This window comes from Aspergillus pseudotamarii (genome assembly GCF_009193445.1).
Source record: "Aspergillus pseudotamarii strain CBS 117625 unplaced genomic scaffold BDV38scaffold_42, whole genome shotgun sequence".
NCBI lineage: Eukaryota > Fungi > Ascomycota > Eurotiomycetes > Eurotiales > Aspergillaceae > Aspergillus > Aspergillus pseudotamarii.
The window spans coordinates 94,162-114,343 of NW_022475056.1; the positions used below are offsets into that span (position 1 = coordinate 94,162).

Here is a 20,182-nt window from a genome sequence, read left to right on the forward strand (position 1 = left end):
GAATGAATGGTGCCAGTCCAGGCAGTACATTGCATCGCATCGAGCCCTCAGTAACCCGTTCTGGCATAGTACCAAGCCGTCACATCAGATATCAACGTTCTTCTTCTTGATGAGAACTTTAGTACAGATGCTTGGCATAATCTGTTCTCCATTCACGATATTCTCAGGTCTTCCAGTTTGACCATCCTCAAACTTGAGATCATACTCAGCCAGGAGTCGACTCATGATGGCCTTCGCAATAGTCACCCCAAAAAACCGACCAGGACAAGCTTGTCTACCGAATCCGAAGTGTAGGTTGGCGGGGCAGACATCGGTAATACTTCCATCTGGGGAATTAAGGTCTTTGCACCAACGGAACCCATCGAAGCTAAGTGGATCAGGAGCGATAGCCGGGTCGCGAGACATAGGGCCGGATGGGAAGCATATATGAGTTCCTTTGGGAAGAGTGTTTCCATCGGAGAGAGTGAGGGGTCGTCTGAGGACGCGTTGGGCGGAGACTGGCATCGTTAGTTATGGACTTATAAATATTAGCCCCGGGGAGCTGAAAGTTGGATAAATGTTATAAGGAAGGATTTTAGCACTTACCTTCAGAAGGTGGGTTAAGACGCTGCGACTCGCGAAGGAAGCTATCCAATCGACGCTGGGCGCCAAAATTGCTCAACGAGGCCCTAATCCAGCCGTTTCTCAAAGTCTCATGGATTTCTTCTCTCAGAGGCTCAAGGTACTCGGGATGGACCATCAAATCATACATAGCATGAGTGATGAGCGTCGTACTGGCCTGAACGACAGACAAAGCCATGGTGATCATCAGCCCGTATGCCAAGTTCATGGGTTCTCTGTCGTAGTCATTGCCCGCTAGATCCATCATCCACTGCAGGAAGTCATCTTGTTTCTTGTAGACTGGGTCATTGAGTTCACGTCCCCTGCGGTGTTGGATCATAGGCAAGATAAGCTGTTCTGCAATCCATCGGAGTTGTGTTTCGAGTCTCCGGACACTTGGAAGGAAAGGTGCTACAAGGCGACGGAGGAATCTTGGAACGAGCTGTAGTTGTTTGGCAGCAATACGCACGTCGTATGTACACTTAGTGATAATGTTGATCCATTGTTCGCTTCTGCAGAGCCTTTGGCCGATGATGATGCGGGATGTTGAGTGTGTAACGAGCTTGAGGATCATATAGTACAGATTGATGGACACATATTTGCCTTCACAATAAGGGACTACAGCCGAGAAAGCATGGTGGAGTTCAAAGAGCAGTCGAGGGATTTGGCGGTCTGTGATATGAATGTCAGCGCCGATGCTCAGTCTATAATGAGATAGGTGTTGTAGTAGTAAACTGCACACCATTTCAGCACTCTCTTTACATACCCAAAGCTGGATTCAATCTCTCTGAAACGGTGCGTGCTGGCAACCCGCTGTTTATGGGCATGTTGATACATGCTCCCAGAATACTCTAGATGACACTTAGTTAGCTGAATGCAGCTTACCAGCCTAGAAATGAGTGATATACTCACCTTGTACTTAGTACCGACAAGGCTTGCCTGGTGTGAATGAAGATCTCCAAGTTCCTCAAGATACGTCTGAGGCAGGACGACTAAATCTCCATCCAGCTTGAGAATCCGGAAGGGTTTGGATTTGTACTAAAATATGATCAGTACCGATGACCCTTTCAGCGCCGATAAAAACATACTTTTTCGTATCCATAGTAGATCAGAGAAGGCGCCTTAACGACGTAAAGGATACGGTTGAAAAAAAGAGGCAGAAGCTTGAAGTGCTTGAGCGTAGGCAGGCTGGGTCGGCTTGAATTTGCAGTAGAGCACTCCATGATAAAGTAAAAGACAAGGAGGCCCACAACGATAGAGACCCAGTGCCATTCAAGTCCCATTGCTTTGAAATAGTCCTTATAATCCATTATGATTAACTAAGGAGCTGTGAACTAAACCCAAAGACCGGAAACTAGAGAAATGGATGTCGATGTGCAAAGAAGATTGTCCTTTCATGAACAGGGTCAAATGGAAAGACGAAAGAAAAGAGAGAGCCAGACAAGTGGAGTAATGAGCAGGTCAATATGTTGGGCGCCATGACGATGGAACTGGGTGTTGTGAAAAACAACAGCATTGCGTTCCAGTGAGCATCAATAAAAACGACCGAATATATTATATGGGTATTTGCGTATAAGTTTTACGTTACACAAAAACACCTGACACCATGAACTTCAATCTTTGTCAGCTTGCAGGTTTAGATATAGGCATTATAAATGCTCCTTCCCAGTGCTCTTGTATTCATCTTGCTGTATTCAAACCTGTAGACAGTGATTAATTGTTATCGGACTGCACATGAACAAAACAAGATAGAACATGGTTGTTGTTGTCTTGCAAGATTTCGATTATTCATAGAAAGACGTGTCTAGACGTATGTACATCATGCTATCCAAATACAAGCATCAAAGTACCCCCAAACTTTTGCTGTCCCCTTTTATCTTCCAGGTATACCAGTATCGAACGCCAGACGCAAATGCGAAGGATAGAAGAATGTTGGATAAGAAGAACCATTGTGTAACCAAAGGACGATGACTCGCAATCACTCAAGACCAATCCATTCCTCTTCCCCACCCGCGGTGTCGGCCATGTCCTCATCACCATTCGCTGCCGTCTCATCGGTTTCAACATCCGCCAATGTTAGGGTGTTGTTCGTCTTCTTGCCCGCAAGTACGGGTTTCGAGAGTAGATAGTTCAGATCGTACAGGTTCTTCTCTGTCATCCTCTTCAGGTTTTCCCGGATATCGTCAATGGCACGTTGAACAGCGCGAAGCTCTGGCGCAAAAGTACCGGAGTTTTCCTTGAAATATCGGCCATGACAGCTCAAGAGGGATTCAATCCACAGTAAGTTAAACTCTAGATGTGGGGTTTCCTCGGCAGCGTGAGCAACATAACGCAGCAGACGAGGAAGGTAGACGGTTGGCAGGGCCCGGACAACATGAGAGATTTCGGACGGAGGGACTGCCTCATGGACTAGGCGGATAAACTTCGACTCATTCAACCGAAACGCCATTACTAGCGCTTTCAAGAAAGTGTCATCATTATCGCTCGTGCCTGTTGTATATGCCTGCTTGGCACTCTCAAGGGTCTCCATAATGCTAGTCGGGGTGATCGAAATATCAAGATCAAATGGATCAAAAACATATTCTGTATCCAGGCTATAGATGAGAAGACCCTCCGTAGATGCCGCACAAAATGCTCGCCCAGTTGGTGAGAAATTAACGGAAGTGACGCGTACTTCCGGCCGAGTGTTACGAGCTCCAGCGTCCCCACGCTTTGCGCCAGGGAGAGAGCGATCAATACGGTCTTCACGATCCGATGCCTCGCCTGTCTCATCGATCAGGCCTCTGGGACCAGCTTCTGTCAAGTCGCGACTGTTCAAGATCTCCTGGGTGCCGTCAAGCGAGGTATTGACGGAAACTGTATACTTCTTCACCAATGAGCCCGTCCTCACGTCGTACAGGCAAATGTACTTGCTGTTGCCTCCAGCGAGAATACAGCTTCCATCAGCGCTGTATGTAATGCAGTTGAAGAATTTAGTTCCCGCGGCGTTTGCAGCGGTTTGGCGATCAGTCATCTTGCGACCTCCTGAGACGTCATGACGACCATCAATCCCGCTTTCTTGTACTGCATCGGCCACAGACCAGAAAGTCAACTGACCATCTAGCGATGATGCAGCCACCTGTTTGCCATCTGGCCTGAAAGCAACGCTGAGAACATCAGACACGAGTTGCAACGGCTCGCTGGTCTGTGTCCGCCCGAAAATGCTCCATATGCGAACTGTACGATCCCAACTACCACTGACGAGGTGGTTGCCGTCTGCAGCAAAAGCAAGAGCGGAAACGGGGCCTTCGTGGCCAGTGAGTTGATCAAGCAGTTGCCCGGTCTGGACAGACCATATATGGATGTCGAACGAATCTGGAGACCCGGCACAGACCACTTCGCCACTTGGGTCGACAGCAAGCGAAGAAAATGACAATCGAGACGGTGCGGTGAAGGTTCGGAAATTGCGATAACGGATGAGGTCCCACGCCCTCACTGAACCATCCAACGAAGCTGTGAACAAGACACTTCCTTTCTTGGCGAACTGGCAAGCAGTAACTGCGCTGCTGTGTTCCGTAAATGTCACAACACAGAAGCCCGACTTGACGTCCCAGACCTTGACTTTTCCGTCGTCGGAAGTAGTGACGATCTTCTGGCCGTCTGGGGAGTAAACTAGGGAGCCCATCGACTCCAGATGACCCTGTTGTTTCAAAATGTACGACTCGGACTGCCATTCCCATACTAGCAGTTGACCATGCTTAGAGGAGCCAAAAGCCAGCCATTCGCCGGATTTGTTTACCGTCACATAGTCGATGTTGCTCTGGGAGACGCTGTTTTCAATTAGCAATAAGCACAATATTTAGTTTGAATAAAAGTCTACTATACCTCAGAAGGTGAATCATGTTGAACTCTGGTAAGTCGTAGAGCCCAAAAAGACCGTTCGAAAAGCCCACCACTAGAAGATTAGTGGGAGCATGAAATGCAGTGCAATTGACTTTAGCATCATTTTGCATAAAGAAGTCCTTTTTCACAATCCTCCACCGTGCCTCGGCGACGTCTTCCATGGTATCGGGGTCTTTCTTTGTCACATATTCCCACCTAAATAAAGCTCCATCTTGACTAACTGTATAGATCTACAAGGACGTCAGCTAATGTTTAGACGCACAATCAGGAAGACCTACAGATTCTTGATCAGCAGAAAAGAATGCCGCCTTCACACCTTGCCGGTGCCCCGCCAATGTGGTGGGTTCGAAGCCCTCCTCTGGATCCAAACTCCATACCCGGGCTGTTAAATCCTTGGAAGCAGTGAGAATGAAGCGCGAATCGTGAGACCATTCCAAATGCTGAATGACGTCAAAATGGCCAGCAAGATCTCGGTGTAAGACGAAAGGTGCGAAATCGAGCTCCCCATTATTGTCCGCACCCGGTGTTGAAGGGGTATGCCAAAACTGCAGTCGTCGCCCCACTCCTACAGCAAAGAATCGGCCGGACGGGGAGAATTTGAGGGAGGAGACACGGCCCTTGAAAGAGAAGTGGTGGATAACAATCCTGCGCTTGAAGTTTGTCAAGATTGCGCGACCATTTTCGTCAACGGACAGTAGGAGGTTGCCTTGGGGCGTCAGATCTAAACGGTCGATGTTCGTGCGGTGCGCAAAGGGGAGAGTGTATGATGTATTGCTTCGCGCGGTGTCGCATTAGTGATGACCGTCAATTGGTACTTAAAAAAATGTATATAATTACATACTGGACAAGGTCGAAGACCGTAACCCGGTTTCCTACCGGGGAAAGCAAACAGGTGCCATCGGGAGTGAAAAGAAGATTTCCTTTGCGATAGACCGTACCCAGTAGGTTGGAAAACTAACGCATTGTCAGAAGGTTTCATTTTGATTCAAAATTCAGGATTAAAGATAACATCAGCTATAGCTAGAGATAGCTCACCTTGAAATCTGTCTTCATTGTCGCCAGCCCGTATACCCCGGCGTGCAGTCAGTCAATTAATCACCTTTAAATCTGGACCTCCAAAAAAAATGACTTTTCCACCCAAACGGGCGATAAGGGAGCTGATCCGCATGTTAATCCGACACCGAGGGGCTAGTCCGGAAGAGGTATAGTGGAGCCCCCAGAATTGGAGTCAGGTCATGGTCCTGGTCATGCCTTTTTGCCTGTTTGCTCCTGTTTGCTTCTCCACTGCTGACTAGACGGGATTCAGGGGCAGTTTAATCCAACCCAAACCAAAAGAAGGTACGACAAACTGCCGCATCCTCTTGTTTGCCTGTCTTCCTTTACATTCTCAACGGCCATTGATTTCGGATTGGTACTGCCACCCATTCAATCCTTTCCCATTGCTCCTTTCTTTTTCCCGTTAGCTAATTTTCGTCAAAAGCAGGGCGTCGTTCCTCCCACCATCGTTTTGTTGTTTGTCTTAGTTGAATTCCCATCTCTCGTTGATCGACCCCTTTATCACAATGGCCTCCACTACTGAGACTGCCTCCCCCATTGGCATTGCCAACGTAAGTGCCGGAATATGTTCGGGAACTTCTCCAAAATGGGCCACTAATTACTTATTGCAATAGCTTCCCAACCAGCGGTATGTTTCTCGATTAGCTATGGTGGAGAAGGGGTGGAGGGTCCTAACTGAAGCTTTACAGTCACAAGATTGTCGCTAAGCGGGGTGCGGCTTTCACTATCATGGTTTGTCTAATAGGACTCTAACACGATAACCCGATCAGCACTGATATTCTTGCAGGTTGCTGGAGAGTCTGGCTTGGGAAAGACCACGTTTATCAACACCTTGTTCTCGACAACCATCAAGAACTATGCCGACCACAAGCGTCGTCACCAGAAGCAGATTGACCGGACCGTTGAAATCGAGATCACTAAGGCCGAATTGGAGGAGAAGTTCTTCAAAGGTACACCATAGCCCCTTCCCGTTCGCTGGGCGACAACTGACGCTCTGGATGTATTTTTACAGTCCGCCTGACCGTCATCGATACCCCCGGATTCGGAGACTACGTCAACAACCGCGATTCCTGGCAGCCTATCATTGAGTTCCTCGACGATCAGCATGAGTCCTACATGTTGCAAGAGCAACAGCCCCGCCGCATAGATAAGATTGATATGCGTGTGCATGCCTGTCTGTATTTCATCAGACCCACCGGCCACACCTTGAAGCCCCTCGATATTGAGGTTATGAAGCGCTTGAGCTCTCGCGTCAACCTTATCCCCGTCATTGCTAAGGCCGACACCCTCAGCCCCGCCGATCTGGCTCGCTACAAGCAGAGAGTAAGATTGACTTAGGTTCTCCATTTGTGATTTTTTTACTTAACCTATTGCTTTCATATAGGTTAAAGCTGTCGTTGAAGCCCAAGGCATTAAGATCTACACTCCCCCGATTGAAGAAGATGATGAGCACGCTGCCACCCACGCGCGGAGCCTGATGGCTGCCATGCCTTTCGCCGTGATCGGTTCCGAGAAGGACGTAAAGACTAGCGACAACCGGGTTGTAAAGGGTCGTCAATATGCTTGGGGTGTTGCCGAAGTTGAGAATGAGGACCACTGCGACTTTAAGAAACTTCGTTCGATCCTGATTCGTACCCATATGCTGGATCTTATCCACACCACCGAGGAGCAACACTATGAGGCCTACCGTGCGCAACAGATGGAGACCCGGAAATTCGGTGAAGCCCGCCCCAGGAAGTTGGACAACCCCAAGTTCAAGGAAGAGGAGGAGGCGCTTCGCAAGCGGTTCACCGAGCAGGTCAAGGTCGAAGAGCAGCGTTTCCGACAGTGGGAGCAGAAGCTCATTGCCGAGAGAGACCGCCTCAACAAGGATTTGGAGGCTACGCATGCTGCGTATGTTTTCTCCATTCTTCATCTTGAAAATGTTAATGAGACTAACAAGAGAACAGGATCAAATCACTGGAGCAGGAAATCGAATCCTTGCAGGGCTCATCCACCCGGAGCCATGGACGTCGCTAAGGCACTTTTGGACCACTGCAAACTGTGGTCTTTCGACCAACAGTGGAAAAAGCAGACTTATGCATTCGTCAATTTTAATTCATGTTCATTTGACTACCCCTTGAGATATCTTTAACTTTCTTATTTTCGGCTTTCTGTGTACTCGAGGGAGACAATTTGCATAGGGCATAGACGCCCTGTCCTGAGTTTCGCTGGGTTTTCTTGTTATTATTCTCTTTACCTGCTGGTAGCTAGCGATGGTTTTTCTACATCATTGATAATAACCTACTTGTATTCCGTGGCATGTCAATACACATTTAATTTGTTTGAGTTGTCCATGGAAGTATACAATAATTCGACTTCTGCGGAGGAGCCGCGGGACGCTACTAGAATAGAGTTACCTCTTGTGCTCCCGCTGCCATTTAAATTGATTGCCAAGAACGACAGCTCTTTTCTCCACATCCACTTGAACTGCGACTCTTTTGCGACTTGGATCAACACCTTAAATATAGCGACGTGTATTTTACATTACTGCGTACAATGCCCATGACGAAACAATTCCCTACAAATTTAGTCCACACATTAAAGACACATAATGGTAAGCTCCCCTCCCCCTTCAAGAGCTTCTTCCCTCTGACGTCGCCTAGGGCCGGTGAATGCCGTCACATTCTCCAGTTATCCTGGAACATACGTTTTGACCGGTTCGTCCGATCGCGCTGTCCATCTCTCCCGCGCGATACCCAACAAACCTGGTACGGAAACGACATCCCCAATTCAAAAGTACGAAGCGCACGGGTACTCGGTGCTTGATGTAGCCGTCGCGGGTGACAATTCCCGCTTCGCCAGCGTTGGCGGAGACCGACAGGTTTTCCTCTGGGATGTGGAACAGGGCATAACTGTAAAGCGATGGAGTGGGCATGGGGCGCGTGTTGAAGCGGTGCAATTTGCAGGCGAAGGCGATTCGGTCGTCGTTTCTGGTATGTTTTACCAAGTTTTGTCGCCATCTCAGCCCACGTGATGATGAAATCGATTGATTCTAACATAATTAATTTATACTTCAGGCAGCGCAGACACTACGATTAATCTCTGGGATATACGATCCAACTCAACGAAGCCAATCCAAACCCTCACCGAAGCCAGCGACACGGTCTCATCCATCCACGTTCACACCCCTACGTATTCCATCGCAAGTGGAAGTTACGATGGCCGTGCCCGTATCTACGATGTTCGTATGGGTCGTACAACGGTCGATGTTCTCGCACACCCGGTAACGAGCGTGCGCTGTTCGGCGGACGGGAACGCCCTTCTGGCTTCAACATTAGACAGTCGCATTCGAATGCTTGATCGCACTGATGGAAAACTTCTCCAGGCGTTTGGGGGCGGAGATAAAGGTCCAGGGAAGACCGGGTATCGGAATAGCGAGCTGCGAATCAGGTCTGCATTTGCCAAGGGGGATGCGATAGTACTTAGTGGAAGCGAAACGGATAAGGCAGATCGGTCGGCCCAGGCGTACATATATGCTTGGGATGTTGTGAGCGGGGAGCTCGTTGCTAGTGTTCCAGCTGGCGAGGGTGTCAAGGTTGTCAGTTGCGTGGCGTGGAATGAGAAGGGGGGATGTTGGGCCGGTGGTTGTTCCGACGGTGCGTATTTCCCTTATTCATATCTCTACCCCTCATTTTCATTCATTATTTCGTGAGCCCCGAGGAATATCTCTCGATCTGTATTGGCCCCACATATTGACTCTTGGAATGTGCTGACATGACGCCTCAAAAAATAGGCAGCGTCAAAATCTACGGCTAAAGCAGGCTCCGTCAACCGATGAATAATTAACTTAAACATACCACGTGCATGAGTCATGTTGCACATATCACTTTCACCAACTACAGCCCATAGGCTCCTACCCCCAAGAGAGGCGAAGGCATCGCAATCCCTAAGAGGAAAACATCGTGGCACAGATCGCTTTCCTGAGACAAGGCAAACCACTCAAGCGATATCTTAATCTCCACAGCTCGTAGCCACTTGCCAAGTGTGCAGTGCTTCTGCGTTCACTGATAGCCATAGGGCCTCAGCTGCGCCACCACTAAGACTTCAGAAACTTGGTTATACTTTCCCCTCCCACAAACGCATGACACAGTCACAAACACCGATCTATTGATTAGTTCCTTTGGTTTTGTGGGAATGTATGGATTGCCACCATGGAGTAGTGAGGGTTCATTCGCGGAGTTTTACCATAAGACGAGGCTGGGTTTTAAATTGGTCTAGTTCAAGCTTTTAGGCCCCTGCAATTACGACTATTGTGGTTTTCTCAGCTGATGGAGGTTTGCCTTGGAAGTCCTATGGAATTGTCATTAGTGGAGACAGGATCCCAGTCCGAACGAAAATAGTCATCCTAAGAACAAAGAATACGAAATGCAAGATAAATGGCAAGTAGTCAAAGCGCCTTGGATATCGATAACAATCCAATTTTAGGTATCTAATCTCCAATCAAAAGCATGAACAGCAATCACGGCATCCCATAGCAAGACGGACAACTTCGCTAAACTATCAACACAAGTTTAAGTGAAAAAACTAAAAAATAGAATAAAAAAAAAGAAAATAGTTTAAAACAAGAATGTACTGTTATCCATATCGTGTCATTGTCCAAAATGATGAGATGAGAACTTTTGGGCGCTAGTATAGCAGATTATGGTAGACTTCAACGGAATTTTGCGATCCGAGCGTAAATCGTTAATGGGAAGAAGAGAGTTCAAGTTGCCACAGATGTTCTCAAAAATAAGACAAGCTGAAAGTAAGCCGCGGTATCTTCTGCGGAAGGCCGGCGGTACGTTTGAGAGTCGAAGGCAGAGTATAATTGGAGGCAGCAATGTAGATATAATCATATCTCGAATCCTTCAAGGCCCTCGGGCTCATGACTCTCTGCTTCCAAAGCATCCACGGCCCGCTGAAGCTCGTGCTCACCGACAATAATGGTTCCCGCTCGTGCAGTGCTGAGAAAGCTGATTTCAACAGCCTCTATTGAGCTGTCCAAGTCAGGCTGCAGGTGGTGGGTCAGATTGCTGTTGCTGGCTAATCTGCGTCCAGGACCAGGGGTTGGAGGTTTCACGGGCCCGCCTGATCCGACGCTCGAAGAGAAAAAATGATTCATGGTGTCATCAAAAGAAGAAAAACCATTGAAAGAATGAGACATAATTGTGGAAGAACCATCCGTGATGTCATCACCTCGAGCATGCGTAGCATCGGCCAACCTACCAGCTACGCCACAAACGATACCAGTAGCCTCTAATGGAAGCCTACGCAGATCTAGCACTATAGGAACGAGGATCTCCTCTTTCGAGCCCAATAAGAGACTGGTTTCATCGTCTGGCTCGGCAGGGACTGTAGGGTCACTCGAGAATCGGGGCAAAAGCCGCTGTTCCAACAAGAGTGAGGCTGCGGGATCGGCAGCCGTCATGGTAAGAGATAGAAAGCGTGGCTTGTCCACGACAAGCGCTATTGTCAGCGCATCGCGCAGTATAGATATAGAGCTGACTTCACTGCTGTCACGATGGTGAACCGCACATTGAACTAAGCGGAGTGATTTATCAACCGAAGGAGTGATGCTATTCTTTCGTAAGGAAGAGAAAGTGCGAGTTTGCAATTCATCAAGTGACGACGGTGGAGGAGTGGGCGGGGGAGATCCCAGGCTGCTGGTGGACCGAGGGGACACGGGACTGAGACAACTGTTGAACTGGTTGTTGTTGATGAATGCGTCCGTTGACATCTCGAATTGAAACCCACGCTTTTCCAGAGTTTGGATTACCTGCGCCTTGCTACGCAGAGGAACAATAATATAGTCTGAGAAGTAGGTGGAAATAAAGAATATAGAGCTGCAAATAGCCCCATTAGCATAACCTACGATAGGGGGGAAAGAATAGAAAGAGACATACATTCCCGCCATCGCTAATGGACTGGTGAGTTCGAGTACTCGTTGGCCTGCCTCGAGACCCTCTCCGTAAACTTGCATGGCAATGAAATCCTCACGGCTAATAGACAAGCGGCTCGGGTTCGATACGTTATCCTTCGCAAACCGTTCAACCAACGGAGCGAAATAGTCATTGGCAAGTTGCCTAGGACACATAATAGAACATTCCACAGGTGTAATGGAGAGGTTCAAGAACGCAGGATGGGAGCGTTGGTGGACACCGTCGGGGCCACCATTCTGGAAATCTGTAGGATTTCCAGTAATTGGAGGTACCTCATGAAAAAGGACCTGAAGGATTGGATTCAAAAAATACGGGTAGAGGTCCAGTGGAATATGGACGAGGGCCAGTCGGTCGTCCTGCATTACCATTATTGTTGTTAGCCAGCTAAGTCTCAAGAAACGAAGGATCACTGGAAATGTCCAGCAGCTGTCTGAAGAAGCCATATTCAGAAACCATGCTGTAAGATGGTCTAATGCATGTAGGACATCAATAGGCTTACCATGAACTGGACCTGAGCAGAAATGAGAGAGAGCGACTGCTCCATCTTTTCAGGTGTATTGTAAAGTCTGTGTGGCCCAGGAACAGGTCAGACGCCGGCGCTTCACGAGGGTGATCCCGTGAATAAATCACTGGTGGATTTAGTGCGGCGCAGGACAATAGAGCCAGGCTGAATTGAGGCTCTAAGGTGATGGTGTGGCAAGGCTGGATTCCAACAGGCAGGACTATATATAGGAATGCAAATCAAGGAAGAGCAAAGACTTGATTGTCCACGCCGCGTGATTAATTCCTGTCGAAAGTTTGGAAGGTGCCAAATGGTATACTAAGAATAATATGGAGGTGGTACTGGTGCGATTGATAGCTCGCCTTTGTGGGCAACGAGATGAGCCGCACGACGAAATATTTTCAGACGGATCGCAGTCAGCACAGAGTCGCTTCGTCTGTTTGTCTTATACTGCATAGTTTCGTTTCCGTTGAACCTTTGGAGACGTTGAGCAGTCATTCCTTCTTGTCGACCGCCTTCCGTTACGCCATTTTCCGAGGGAATGATATCAATAAGACCAGCATGCAAGTAAGGGGTAGTCGAACGGTGATGCTATAAGAGACGGGCAATCAGGGAAAAGTCGAGGAGCATGGCATCAGAGGTGGTTTGAAGCACACCAGAATTGGAATGAGTCAAGAAGGTGGAAGAGAACTTGAACAAGGGCTTCTCAGGTGACTTGGACTCTATGCCTGGTCTGAGTATGTACAAAGTACTTACGTTTCTTGTCCTCAACTCACTCTCTTACACTCCCACCTTTTCTCCCTCTTCTTCACCCTTTTCAATGCAATGCAATGAATTAATAATTCTGTGGTTGGTTTCTCTTTCCAACTTTTGCTGAAACTTGAGTCACTGAAGGTTTGTCGCAAAAAAAGGTCCCCACACAGATATCCACAATCGTTGGAAGCTTAACCAAGGCAAAAAGAAAACGAAATTAAAATAAACTATAAGGATATATATGACCGGCTGTCCCTCCCTTCAGATTTTTTTCTGGCTTTTTGGCCCCTTGAGACCTGAACAACCGCTTGAGGAAAATTCGTTAATGCCTTATCCTCATTTTTTACCTAATGATCTTTCGCAATAGATATAACCGTTGACCGAGTGGTTCGCCCAGCTTTATCTCCAGTGTCGTGTCTCCACCAGCACCACTGCTTATCAGCAGTTGTAGCAAATGAGCAATTCCGTTGCGATCGCCACTCCGCGGTAGGCGCCACTACCGATAAATGCCTGTGCTTTTGCTGGTCCAATCCTCCCGGCGCACGGTTCCTAATGCCAATCCAATGGCCTTGCATGGGCAGATCAGGATTTGAAACGACTGATTCATGGCGAATGCTCATGGGCTCCCCGCACTTTCAAGCAACAAGGATCATGGGGTAACTTACTCAGGCTAGTCAGGCACCACAAGACTGATCGGTCTCACAATCTGCAGTCGGGGAGAGTGTGGCAGCACCATTCGTATCGTAAGATATGGATCTCCACCTCTTCGCAAGCAGGAGCCCGTTTTCGACGGGAGATAAAGCGGGTGGATTTGGGAGGGTCCCAATGACACCGCAGTGAGCTGGGTGGAGTCCTGTCCATCCACGGAATGCCAGCGGGAACCCCCTACGATAAGAGAAGCCTTCCACATTCATTGAACCTGCCCTGATCATGGCACCACCCACTTCCCCTACGGAATATAACACCGGCGGTACAACCCTGGTGCAGGTATTGTTTCGTCTAGCAAGCAGTATCACTCCAACAGTCGTCATACCAAGAGACGTCTCTGAATCCCGTCGGAGGTCAACTAGCTCGTCATTCGCAACGGCAATCACCACAAATTGCGAGTCGAGTTTTGCATTCCTCGGCACTGCCGGTTAAAACGTCCAAGACATTCATCTGACTGCGCTTGCAGCGCTACAACAGCAAATAACTATGAAACCTATGTCCCATGACCTTCTTAAAGTACAGTCTCTATCTTTCACAAAACGCACTAGCATGGTCGTTTTTCAAGCGCTTGCCCATATCTTGCTCTTCATGCATACCGTTGTCTACCTCTGACGATCATCTACAGGGACTGGTAGGAGGCAGTCAAAATCACGACTCTCGCATCCATTCGCTCCTGGGAATCTCAATCATCCGATCACGTCGCCGTCTCGGTCATCTACTAGTTATGCTTGCATAGTCAGTCTCTGACGTACGTAGGGTCCACTACATCCCTTGATTGTATTTGACGACCATGCTGCTCTCTTAATGAATTTGGTGTCTAGCGTGCCAATATATACCCAAGCTGCTGTTTCCGGCCTCTCCTTCCCGTTAGGCAAATACCATCGCCGGTTTCCAAACTGATGGGGGCTCCATAGTGAGTAATTTAGATCCCTTGTCGCCTCCAACGGTTTCACGTGCGCTTCAGCTTTCTCTCTCCGCAGTACTTGTCCGCTTAAGTCCTAGTCTCTCTGGGGTCTATAAAATATGCGCCTAATGACCCATTCTCTGTTCATTTCGAATAATATCTCAAGCTCCACTGGCATACATACCTTTCCGACGAAGGAGCCCTTATCAACCATCCAGAATCTACGGGGAAGGGCCATTAGCCATACCATATAGATACTTAAAGTTAGAGAGCCAAGGGCTGCTACCAACCCTTCATGGGATAATGGTCGTATTACTAGAGAATACAATCATTACATGACCCGTACATAACTCAACTAGTCGTCATTTAATCTCGTCCAATGAGAATGATCGATCGGATTGCCCTGTGCTTGAAGCATGTCAGGATTTTACTACTAAACCATGACCGTTTTCCCTACCTATCAGACGTCATAACAACCTAGGGTTAGTATACGGTCAGGAATTCCTTCATAATGAAAGGATCCAGAGCACCAATATGTACTAGTAGCCCGGTCATTGTAAATAGCTTAAATAGCCAGCGTAAATCTCTTATTCGAGTCTCGTAATTTCCATTCCCCTTCCATCTGCAATATATGGAAACACACAAACCCCCTCCCCATCCATGCCAAGTGGACCTATATACATGACCACAATATAAACAAGAACAAAAACAACAAAAACAACATAAAAGACCCATAATCCCACCCCACCCCTTACTAACCCTCTCAACCTCCTCAAAAAAAAAAAAAAAAACATACTACCTAAAATGCCCACCAACCCAAACCCCTCCAAGCAACTACCAACCCACACCATCCGCCCAGTCTCTCCAATCGACCTAACCCGGCTAACCGCCTCCCAACAAGCCATCTACAACTGTCTCCGTTCGCAAGGCTGGACGGACACACACTGCAGCACCTGGCTCCGAAGCACCGACCACATGCAGGAGTCTCTATCGGGGTGGTTCCGCGCACAGGGCTGGAGCGAGGAGCAGCTGCGGGCGTTTCGGGAGCGGTGCGAGGAGGAGTTACCGGTGAATGTTGCGCCGCCGCCGGTTACGGGGGATGATGGGTGGCAGGCGGAGTTTGATTTGCAGGGTAAGTTGCTTGGGGAGGTGGGGAGGAGGAAGAGGGTTGGAGAGGAGATGGGGGTTGGGTTTGGGGTTGGGAGGAAGAGGAGGAGGGGGTCAGGGTAGTGATAGTGATGTATGTGGTGTTGAAGGTGGAGAAAGAGGAAGAGGTGTGTTTTTTAGGGTTATGGATTTGATGGGTTGGCTTCTGAGTACGGTTTATGGTTACCTTTTTTTTTTTTTTGTTGTTTTTGTTTTTGTTTCTGATACCTTTATGTGCAAATATGAACTGCAGAGGGAAAGTACCCTAATATGTATCGATGCTCCGGAATTGTACATACTATCCTGGAGGGAAAGAAATGGAGCTAGATACTGTAACCAAAATGAATAAGAATCACATCTCTACTTAGCTGTTCACGCTACCTATTATGATGAGAGAAGAGGTCCCAAGGGGTATGCTCAGAATAGAATTCATCAGGCTAACCAAAGGTCTTCATGGAATCATGGGAATAGTAGCCCGAATATCAGACGAGATAGAAAACAGAAGAAGTGCTCTGTAGGTAAGCTAAACAGTTATACATGTGTATACATCATTGATCCAAAGTCATTACCGAGTTTTGTCTGTCTGACAACAATACAAGTTACATATATTCACAAAGCAGCCCAATAATTTTTGGATTTGTCCCCTGAGTCAGAGCAAGAAACCAATCTCATAGATAGAAGAAACGATGACAACGCCGGCAATGCATGAATCATCCCAACAAACAACAATGGTATAAATCGAATCCTACCGAGCCAACCCAACCTCATCTAGTAATTACTCCTCGTCAACTCTGGCGCGCTTGGAGCCACGGTCTTCACGATCGACTTCCTGAATGCCGTAGCGCTTCTGTCCAGCTCCACCAGTGACGTCGGCAATCATACTGTCGATGCCGAAGGGATCAGTGGTGTCTTTTTCGAATTGAACAGGGCCATCACGGGCCTTTTTGTTTCGTTAGCAGTGATTCTACTATAAAAGTTGACGAAAGGGATCAATTGAGTTACTCACCTCAGCATCAGCGGCTCCACGGAAGCCTTCCTTAGCCTTGCCCAGAACTTCGAATCGGTTCGACTTTTGAATCCTGCTCATCTCTCCCTCAGCACCACCCTCGTCGTCGTCGGCGTCGACTTGGGCCCGGGGACGGTAGATGCTGTTGATGGCGTCCTGCGCAGCAAACAACGGCTTGTCATAGGGGTTGTCCTCGTTGAATCCGGAGTCCATTCCACTCGTCTGGTTAAACAGACGAGAATCCCACATAGTCTCGGAAGACTGAGTCGGTTTGGCCAATCCCAGAGCGACCTTCTCCGAGATGTCACGGTTCTGTTCACGAGCCATTGCTTGAATACGTCTCTCTGTACCCATTCTCGACTGACGGAGCTGTCTCTCGTTTTCCTGACGGCGCTCGCGACGCATGCGCTCACGCTCCCGGGCAGCTCGTTCGTCGTCACTCGGAGTGCCTCGATCAGAGGACGGAGACGGACTGCGGCTGACACTGCGAGAGCGAGAGCGAGAGCGAGACACCGCACGGGAGTCGCGACGGCTGCTGGTAGCTCTCTCTTCGCGGGCCTTTTGGGCAAGTGCCCGCAAGTGTTCCTCCTTCTGCGCCTTTTCCTTTTCCGCCAATTTTTGCTGCATCTGAGCACGCAGTCTAACCTCCTCACGAGCATGTCTATCGGCAGTGAACAAAGCCTCAGCAAACTGAGCAAACTTATCGTTGATAGTAACATCCTGCAGGCCACGACCATCTGCGGCCAAACGCTTATCGAGCGGAACCGTATAACCCTTGGGATTCTTCCAATTCGACACAGGCGGTGGGATCTTCCAGGCCTCCTGATCTTCGGCCGTAAGTTTCCGCGGCGGCGAATGCATGATCGGCGGGGGCGGCGACGGCGGTCCACGAGGGATCTTTTTGTGCTTGAACTTCGGCGGTTCCATAGGATCCTGCTGTCTTTCCACAATCTTCATGATGCGGTCATTCTTCCGAGAATTATCACCCATCTGGTTCGCAGGCGTATAACGAACAAAGGTCGGCTCCGCCCGACTACCCCCCTTCACGTTCTTAGGCTTCTGTGCTGCCACGGCTCCCGACACCAGGTTCGCCAGCGCATTCTTCGTCTTCTCCATCTGTGCCGTGACTTCCTCTTCTGACGGCCGGTCAAGCGAGATTTCACCCATATCCACCCGCTGTCGGAGCGGGATCAAGTCCTTAAAGGAGGCGTGCACAATCCGGTTATCGCTGTGGCCTCGTCGCGCGATCGCATCGTATTTGACCTTTCCCTCTGCATCAACCTGCACAGCAAGTGCATTAGATGTCGATGATGAACCTTTCCGGCCCATGTCGAGCGGATACTGTGCGACCAAAATCTCGGGGAACGCGCCACCGTCGCCAAAATCTTCGGGGGCTCGAGGACGCCATCCGGTACGGTTTCCATACGGGGGCGGACCGGTTTTCTAAAGTGTTTTCATTAGCATCCCAATGACATATAAGTAGGACATCTAAATAAACCGGGATGAGCTCACCCTTAGTACAATCTGAGACTCATCGATCTGGTCCGCGCCCACGACCCGCGGACCACGGGGCTGCGCGTGATGCGGGATCTCCTCATCCTCGCCGGTGTATTTCGGCTTTGGAAGGGATTTAAAAAGCCCCTCTGCAATGGAAGTCATTGTCGAGGGGGTGAAACTGTTGATAAGGGAATGGGGAGGGAGGAGTGATTGATAAGTTGAAAGTTCTAGTGGTGGTTGGATGCTTTTTCTCTTTTTGGCGGCGGGATTGCGGGAGTGGATTCTGTGGCGCACCGTAGTGTCTTTTTCTAGTCGTCTCGTCGTCATTGTTTCCCAATTGGGAACACATCCGTTTTCATAGTTTATACTCGATATCAACAAATAAACCCACCGCTGCAGTACTGGAGCAATAGGGTCGGGAATCCCTCTGTATCTGTACGACACATATAATAGGGCTAGGGATGTATTTTTAGTTCCTTCTACCTTTCGTGAACTTCTAGAATCGTCCTAATCCAACATTGGCTATGGCGTCTGATTGTGTCTAACAATCGCTGACTGGAGCCAGTGTCAAGTATTTTGACTTACTAGATTCACAGTCATACACTAACATAGCCACAAAAGACCATCGCCATTTCTAGGAGCGCGAGATAGTTAGAGAAGGGAGTTCCATTGAATAAGTACACTAGGTACAACTAAGCTCTCGCCATCACAGAACCTTCATCGTATTCACCATCCAATATGCCCACAACCACGGCCAAATTGCAAAAGTTGCGTAGTATCCAGCGAATATCAAACCGCCACTTCATCTCCAGCACCAGACCAGTCCAGTAAGTCAGCAAAAGCAGGTATTGAGTTCGCTATGTGACATCAGCATCCCAAACGCACAAGTAATCAAAGCACGGAACACACTCAAGACAGCGAAAGGAAAGAAGGAAGGAGCAGGAAAGAAAAAGACATACCAAAAATCAGAAAGGCTGGTAGCGCTTGTGAAACTCAATATGACTGAGCCCACTCATCTGAAAGACTGCATTGAAATCCTTAGCGTCATACCTGATCCTATCCTTAGGCAAACACACATAGTAAGGCTGGCCAGTACAAGTGTTTGCCCAGCGCCCGACGCACTGTTTCTCCGCGATTTGCTTGACAGTGAGGTGCATACAATCACCATTGGGCGCGTGAAACCAGAACTTGCGGTCTTCCTCAACAAGGTATGGGACCTGGTACATTGGCTTTCCGGAGCTAGAGGCTATGAGCGAGAAGTTAGTACCTTGCACTTATTCTCAGCTTCAGTTATATACTAGGCATGACAGGAAATTGGGTCGACAATACCAGTAGAAACAGCCATCGGCTTGTTCACTTCAAAAACGTCGGGGTGATAAGGCTTCGGTATAACAGGGTCAGACACATCTACAGGGCGGCAGACACAATGACCAGGGAATCCTGCAGCCTACAGTCATGTTTTATTAGTGAGTTTATGGCGTCATGCTCATTTTAGCGTACCTTTGGGCAGTAAGTATGAGTAGGGATAACGCCAACGTATGGTCCGCTGGAGTAGCAGCTCGTGTGAAGTTTGGGTCCAGGGCAGCACTGATAGCCAGCTTGAGCAGGGGTTGCGCCAGGTGCAGTCAGAACAGTGGCAGCAGGTCTAGTAGAAGAAGTGAAAGCAGTAGAAGTAGTGGGAGTCGTAGTCACGGTGGGCTCGTCTGGCTGCAGCTTTGGCCAAGTAGGGCGGTACTTGACAGGGGTAATAGGACCTGGAGTATTGAAAGCAGCAAAAGGTGTGCCCTCTTTGGCAACGGCATCATGGATTTCAGTCATGTTTATATATGGTCAGTTGGGTAAGAAGGTGTGGTTACGCGGTCAAGGGTGTGAAAGGATGTGACCGGATGAGAATGTAAAGTGAAAAAGATCGCGAAGATAGATAAACAAAGAAGGGAATATATGAGGGGGGCTCTGGTAATCTGAAATGACAGTAACACCGGCAAACAAATGGTGGGACTCCAGTGGGATCGTTGGCATGACAGGCAGAAGCCAAAGTCCGTTACCTATCGGATGCCTCCCCTACTTCACTCAAAACCTTCACAAATCATCCTGGCTTTTATTTCCTGAAGACAAACTATATTCCACAGCTTCAAGTATTCAAATTATTACGAATGCTACTAGTGGGT

The 20,182-nt window shown here is 48.5% G+C and overlaps 8 protein-coding genes across 8 annotated transcripts; 3 read left to right on the forward strand and 5 right to left on the reverse strand.

Moving 5' to 3' along the window:
* Positions 1-84: 84 nt before the first annotated feature.
* BDV38DRAFT_284798 (cytochrome P450) lies at positions 85-1,910 on the reverse strand (the record flags this gene model as incomplete). Its single annotated transcript, XM_032060347.1, has 5 exons — positions 85-497; positions 586-1,272; positions 1,367-1,451; positions 1,513-1,638; positions 1,689-1,910. 5 exons carry the CDS (start codon positions 1,908-1,910, stop codon positions 85-87), a joined length of 1,533 nt encoding a protein of 510 aa, XP_031911597.1.
* A 438-nt stretch (positions 1,911-2,348) lies between these two features.
* Positions 2,349-5,574, reverse strand: BDV38DRAFT_136720 (snoRNA-binding rRNA-processing protein PWP2). Its single transcript, XM_032051374.1, has 5 exons — positions 5,518-5,574; positions 5,324-5,436; positions 4,761-5,256; positions 4,465-4,712; positions 2,349-4,409 (listed from the first exon to the last, which is right to left on the reverse strand). Exons 1-5 carry the CDS (start codon positions 5,533-5,535, stop codon positions 2,579-2,581), a joined length of 2,706 nt encoding a protein of 901 aa, XP_031911598.1. The 5' UTR covers positions 5,536-5,574; the 3' UTR covers positions 2,349-2,578.
* A 470-nt stretch (positions 5,575-6,044) lies between these two features.
* aspC (septin CDC12) lies at positions 6,045-7,557 on the forward strand (the record flags this gene model as incomplete). The annotated part of the gene is made up of 7 exons (XM_032060348.1): positions 6,045-6,089; positions 6,153-6,166; positions 6,228-6,270; positions 6,326-6,488; positions 6,551-6,861; positions 6,923-7,431; positions 7,488-7,557. 7 exons carry the CDS (start codon positions 6,045-6,047, stop codon positions 7,555-7,557), a joined length of 1,155 nt encoding a protein of 384 aa, XP_031911599.1.
* A 331-nt stretch (positions 7,558-7,888) lies between these two features.
* On the forward strand, positions 7,889-9,874 carry BDV38DRAFT_136727 (WD40 repeat domain-containing protein). The gene is made up of 4 exons (XM_032051375.1): positions 7,889-8,134; positions 8,184-8,513; positions 8,598-9,176; positions 9,314-9,874. The coding sequence occupies exons 1-4, from the start codon at positions 8,077-8,079 to the stop codon at positions 9,334-9,336; spliced, it is 990 nt and encodes a 329-aa protein (XP_031911600.1). The 5' UTR covers positions 7,889-8,076; the 3' UTR covers positions 9,337-9,874.
* Positions 9,875-10,081: 207 nt separating this feature from the next.
* On the reverse strand, positions 10,082-12,019 carry BDV38DRAFT_252070 (ACT domain-containing protein). Its single transcript, XM_032055083.1, has 2 exons — positions 11,463-12,019; positions 10,082-11,402 (listed from the first exon to the last, which is right to left on the reverse strand). Exons 1-2 carry the CDS (start codon positions 11,939-11,941, stop codon positions 10,412-10,414), a joined length of 1,470 nt encoding a protein of 489 aa, XP_031911601.1. The 5' UTR covers positions 11,942-12,019; the 3' UTR covers positions 10,082-10,411.
* Positions 12,020-15,163: 3,144 nt separating this feature from the next.
* On the forward strand, positions 15,164-15,712 carry BDV38DRAFT_252074 (uncharacterized protein). The gene has a single exon (XM_032055084.1). The coding sequence runs from the start codon at positions 15,170-15,172 to the stop codon at positions 15,593-15,595; it is 426 nt and encodes a 141-aa protein (XP_031911602.1). The 5' UTR covers positions 15,164-15,169; the 3' UTR covers positions 15,596-15,712.
* A 574-nt stretch (positions 15,713-16,286) lies between these two features.
* BDV38DRAFT_272730 (SKIP/SNW domain-containing protein) lies at positions 16,287-18,176 on the reverse strand (the record flags this gene model as incomplete). Its single annotated transcript, XM_032057539.1, has 3 exons — positions 16,287-16,451; positions 16,518-17,960; positions 18,030-18,176. 3 exons carry the CDS (start codon positions 18,174-18,176, stop codon positions 16,287-16,289), a joined length of 1,755 nt encoding a protein of 584 aa, XP_031911603.1.
* A 433-nt stretch (positions 18,177-18,609) lies between these two features.
* BDV38DRAFT_136895 (uncharacterized protein) lies at positions 18,610-20,176 on the reverse strand. The gene is made up of 4 exons (XM_032051376.1): positions 19,515-20,176; positions 19,344-19,461; positions 18,974-19,260; positions 18,610-18,871 (listed from the first exon to the last, which is right to left on the reverse strand). The coding sequence occupies exons 1-3, from the start codon at positions 19,830-19,832 to the stop codon at positions 18,980-18,982; spliced, it is 717 nt and encodes a 238-aa protein (XP_031911604.1). The 5' UTR covers positions 19,833-20,176; the 3' UTR covers positions 18,610-18,871; positions 18,974-18,979.
* Positions 20,177-20,182: the final 6 nt, after the last annotated feature.

Coding starts and splice junctions, on each gene's coding strand:
- BDV38DRAFT_136720 (XM_032051374.1), bottom strand. Junction 5,257..5,323: donor ACGGTCTTCGACCTTGTCCA/GTATGTAATTAT, acceptor CACCGCGCGAAG/CAATACATCATACACTCTCC. Junction 4,410..4,464: donor AACATGATTCACCTTCTGAG/GTATAGTAGACT, acceptor AATTGAAAACAG/CGTCTCCCAGAGCAACATCG.
- BDV38DRAFT_136895 (XM_032051376.1), bottom strand. CDS start 19,832: ATGACTGAAATCCATGATGCCGTTGCCAAAGAGGGCACACCTTTTGCT. Junction 19,462..19,514: donor CTCATACTTACTGCCCAAAG/GTACGCTAAAAT, acceptor ACATGACTGTAG/GCTGCAGGATTCCCTGGTCA. Junction 19,261..19,343: donor GCCGATGGCTGTTTCTACTG/GTATTGTCGACC, acceptor TCTCGCTCATAG/CCTCTAGCTCCGGAAAGCCA.
- BDV38DRAFT_252070 (XM_032055083.1), bottom strand. CDS start 11,941: ATGGCTTCTTCAGACAGCTGCTGGACATTTCCAGTGATCCTTCGTTTC. Junction 11,403..11,462: donor CCATTAGCGATGGCGGGAAT/GTATGTCTCTTT, acceptor GGCTATTTGCAG/CTCTATATTCTTTATTTCCA.
- BDV38DRAFT_252074 (XM_032055084.1), top strand. CDS start 15,170: ATGCCCACCAACCCAAACCCCTCCAAGCAACTACCAACCCACACCATC.
- BDV38DRAFT_136727 (XM_032051375.1), top strand. CDS start 8,077: ATGCCCATGACGAAACAATTCCCTACAAATTTAGTCCACACATTAAAG. Junction 8,135..8,183: donor CACATTAAAGACACATAATG/GTAAGCTCCCCT, acceptor GACGTCGCCTAG/GGCCGGTGAATGCCGTCACA. Junction 8,514..8,597: donor CGATTCGGTCGTCGTTTCTG/GTATGTTTTACC, acceptor TTTATACTTCAG/GCAGCGCAGACACTACGATT.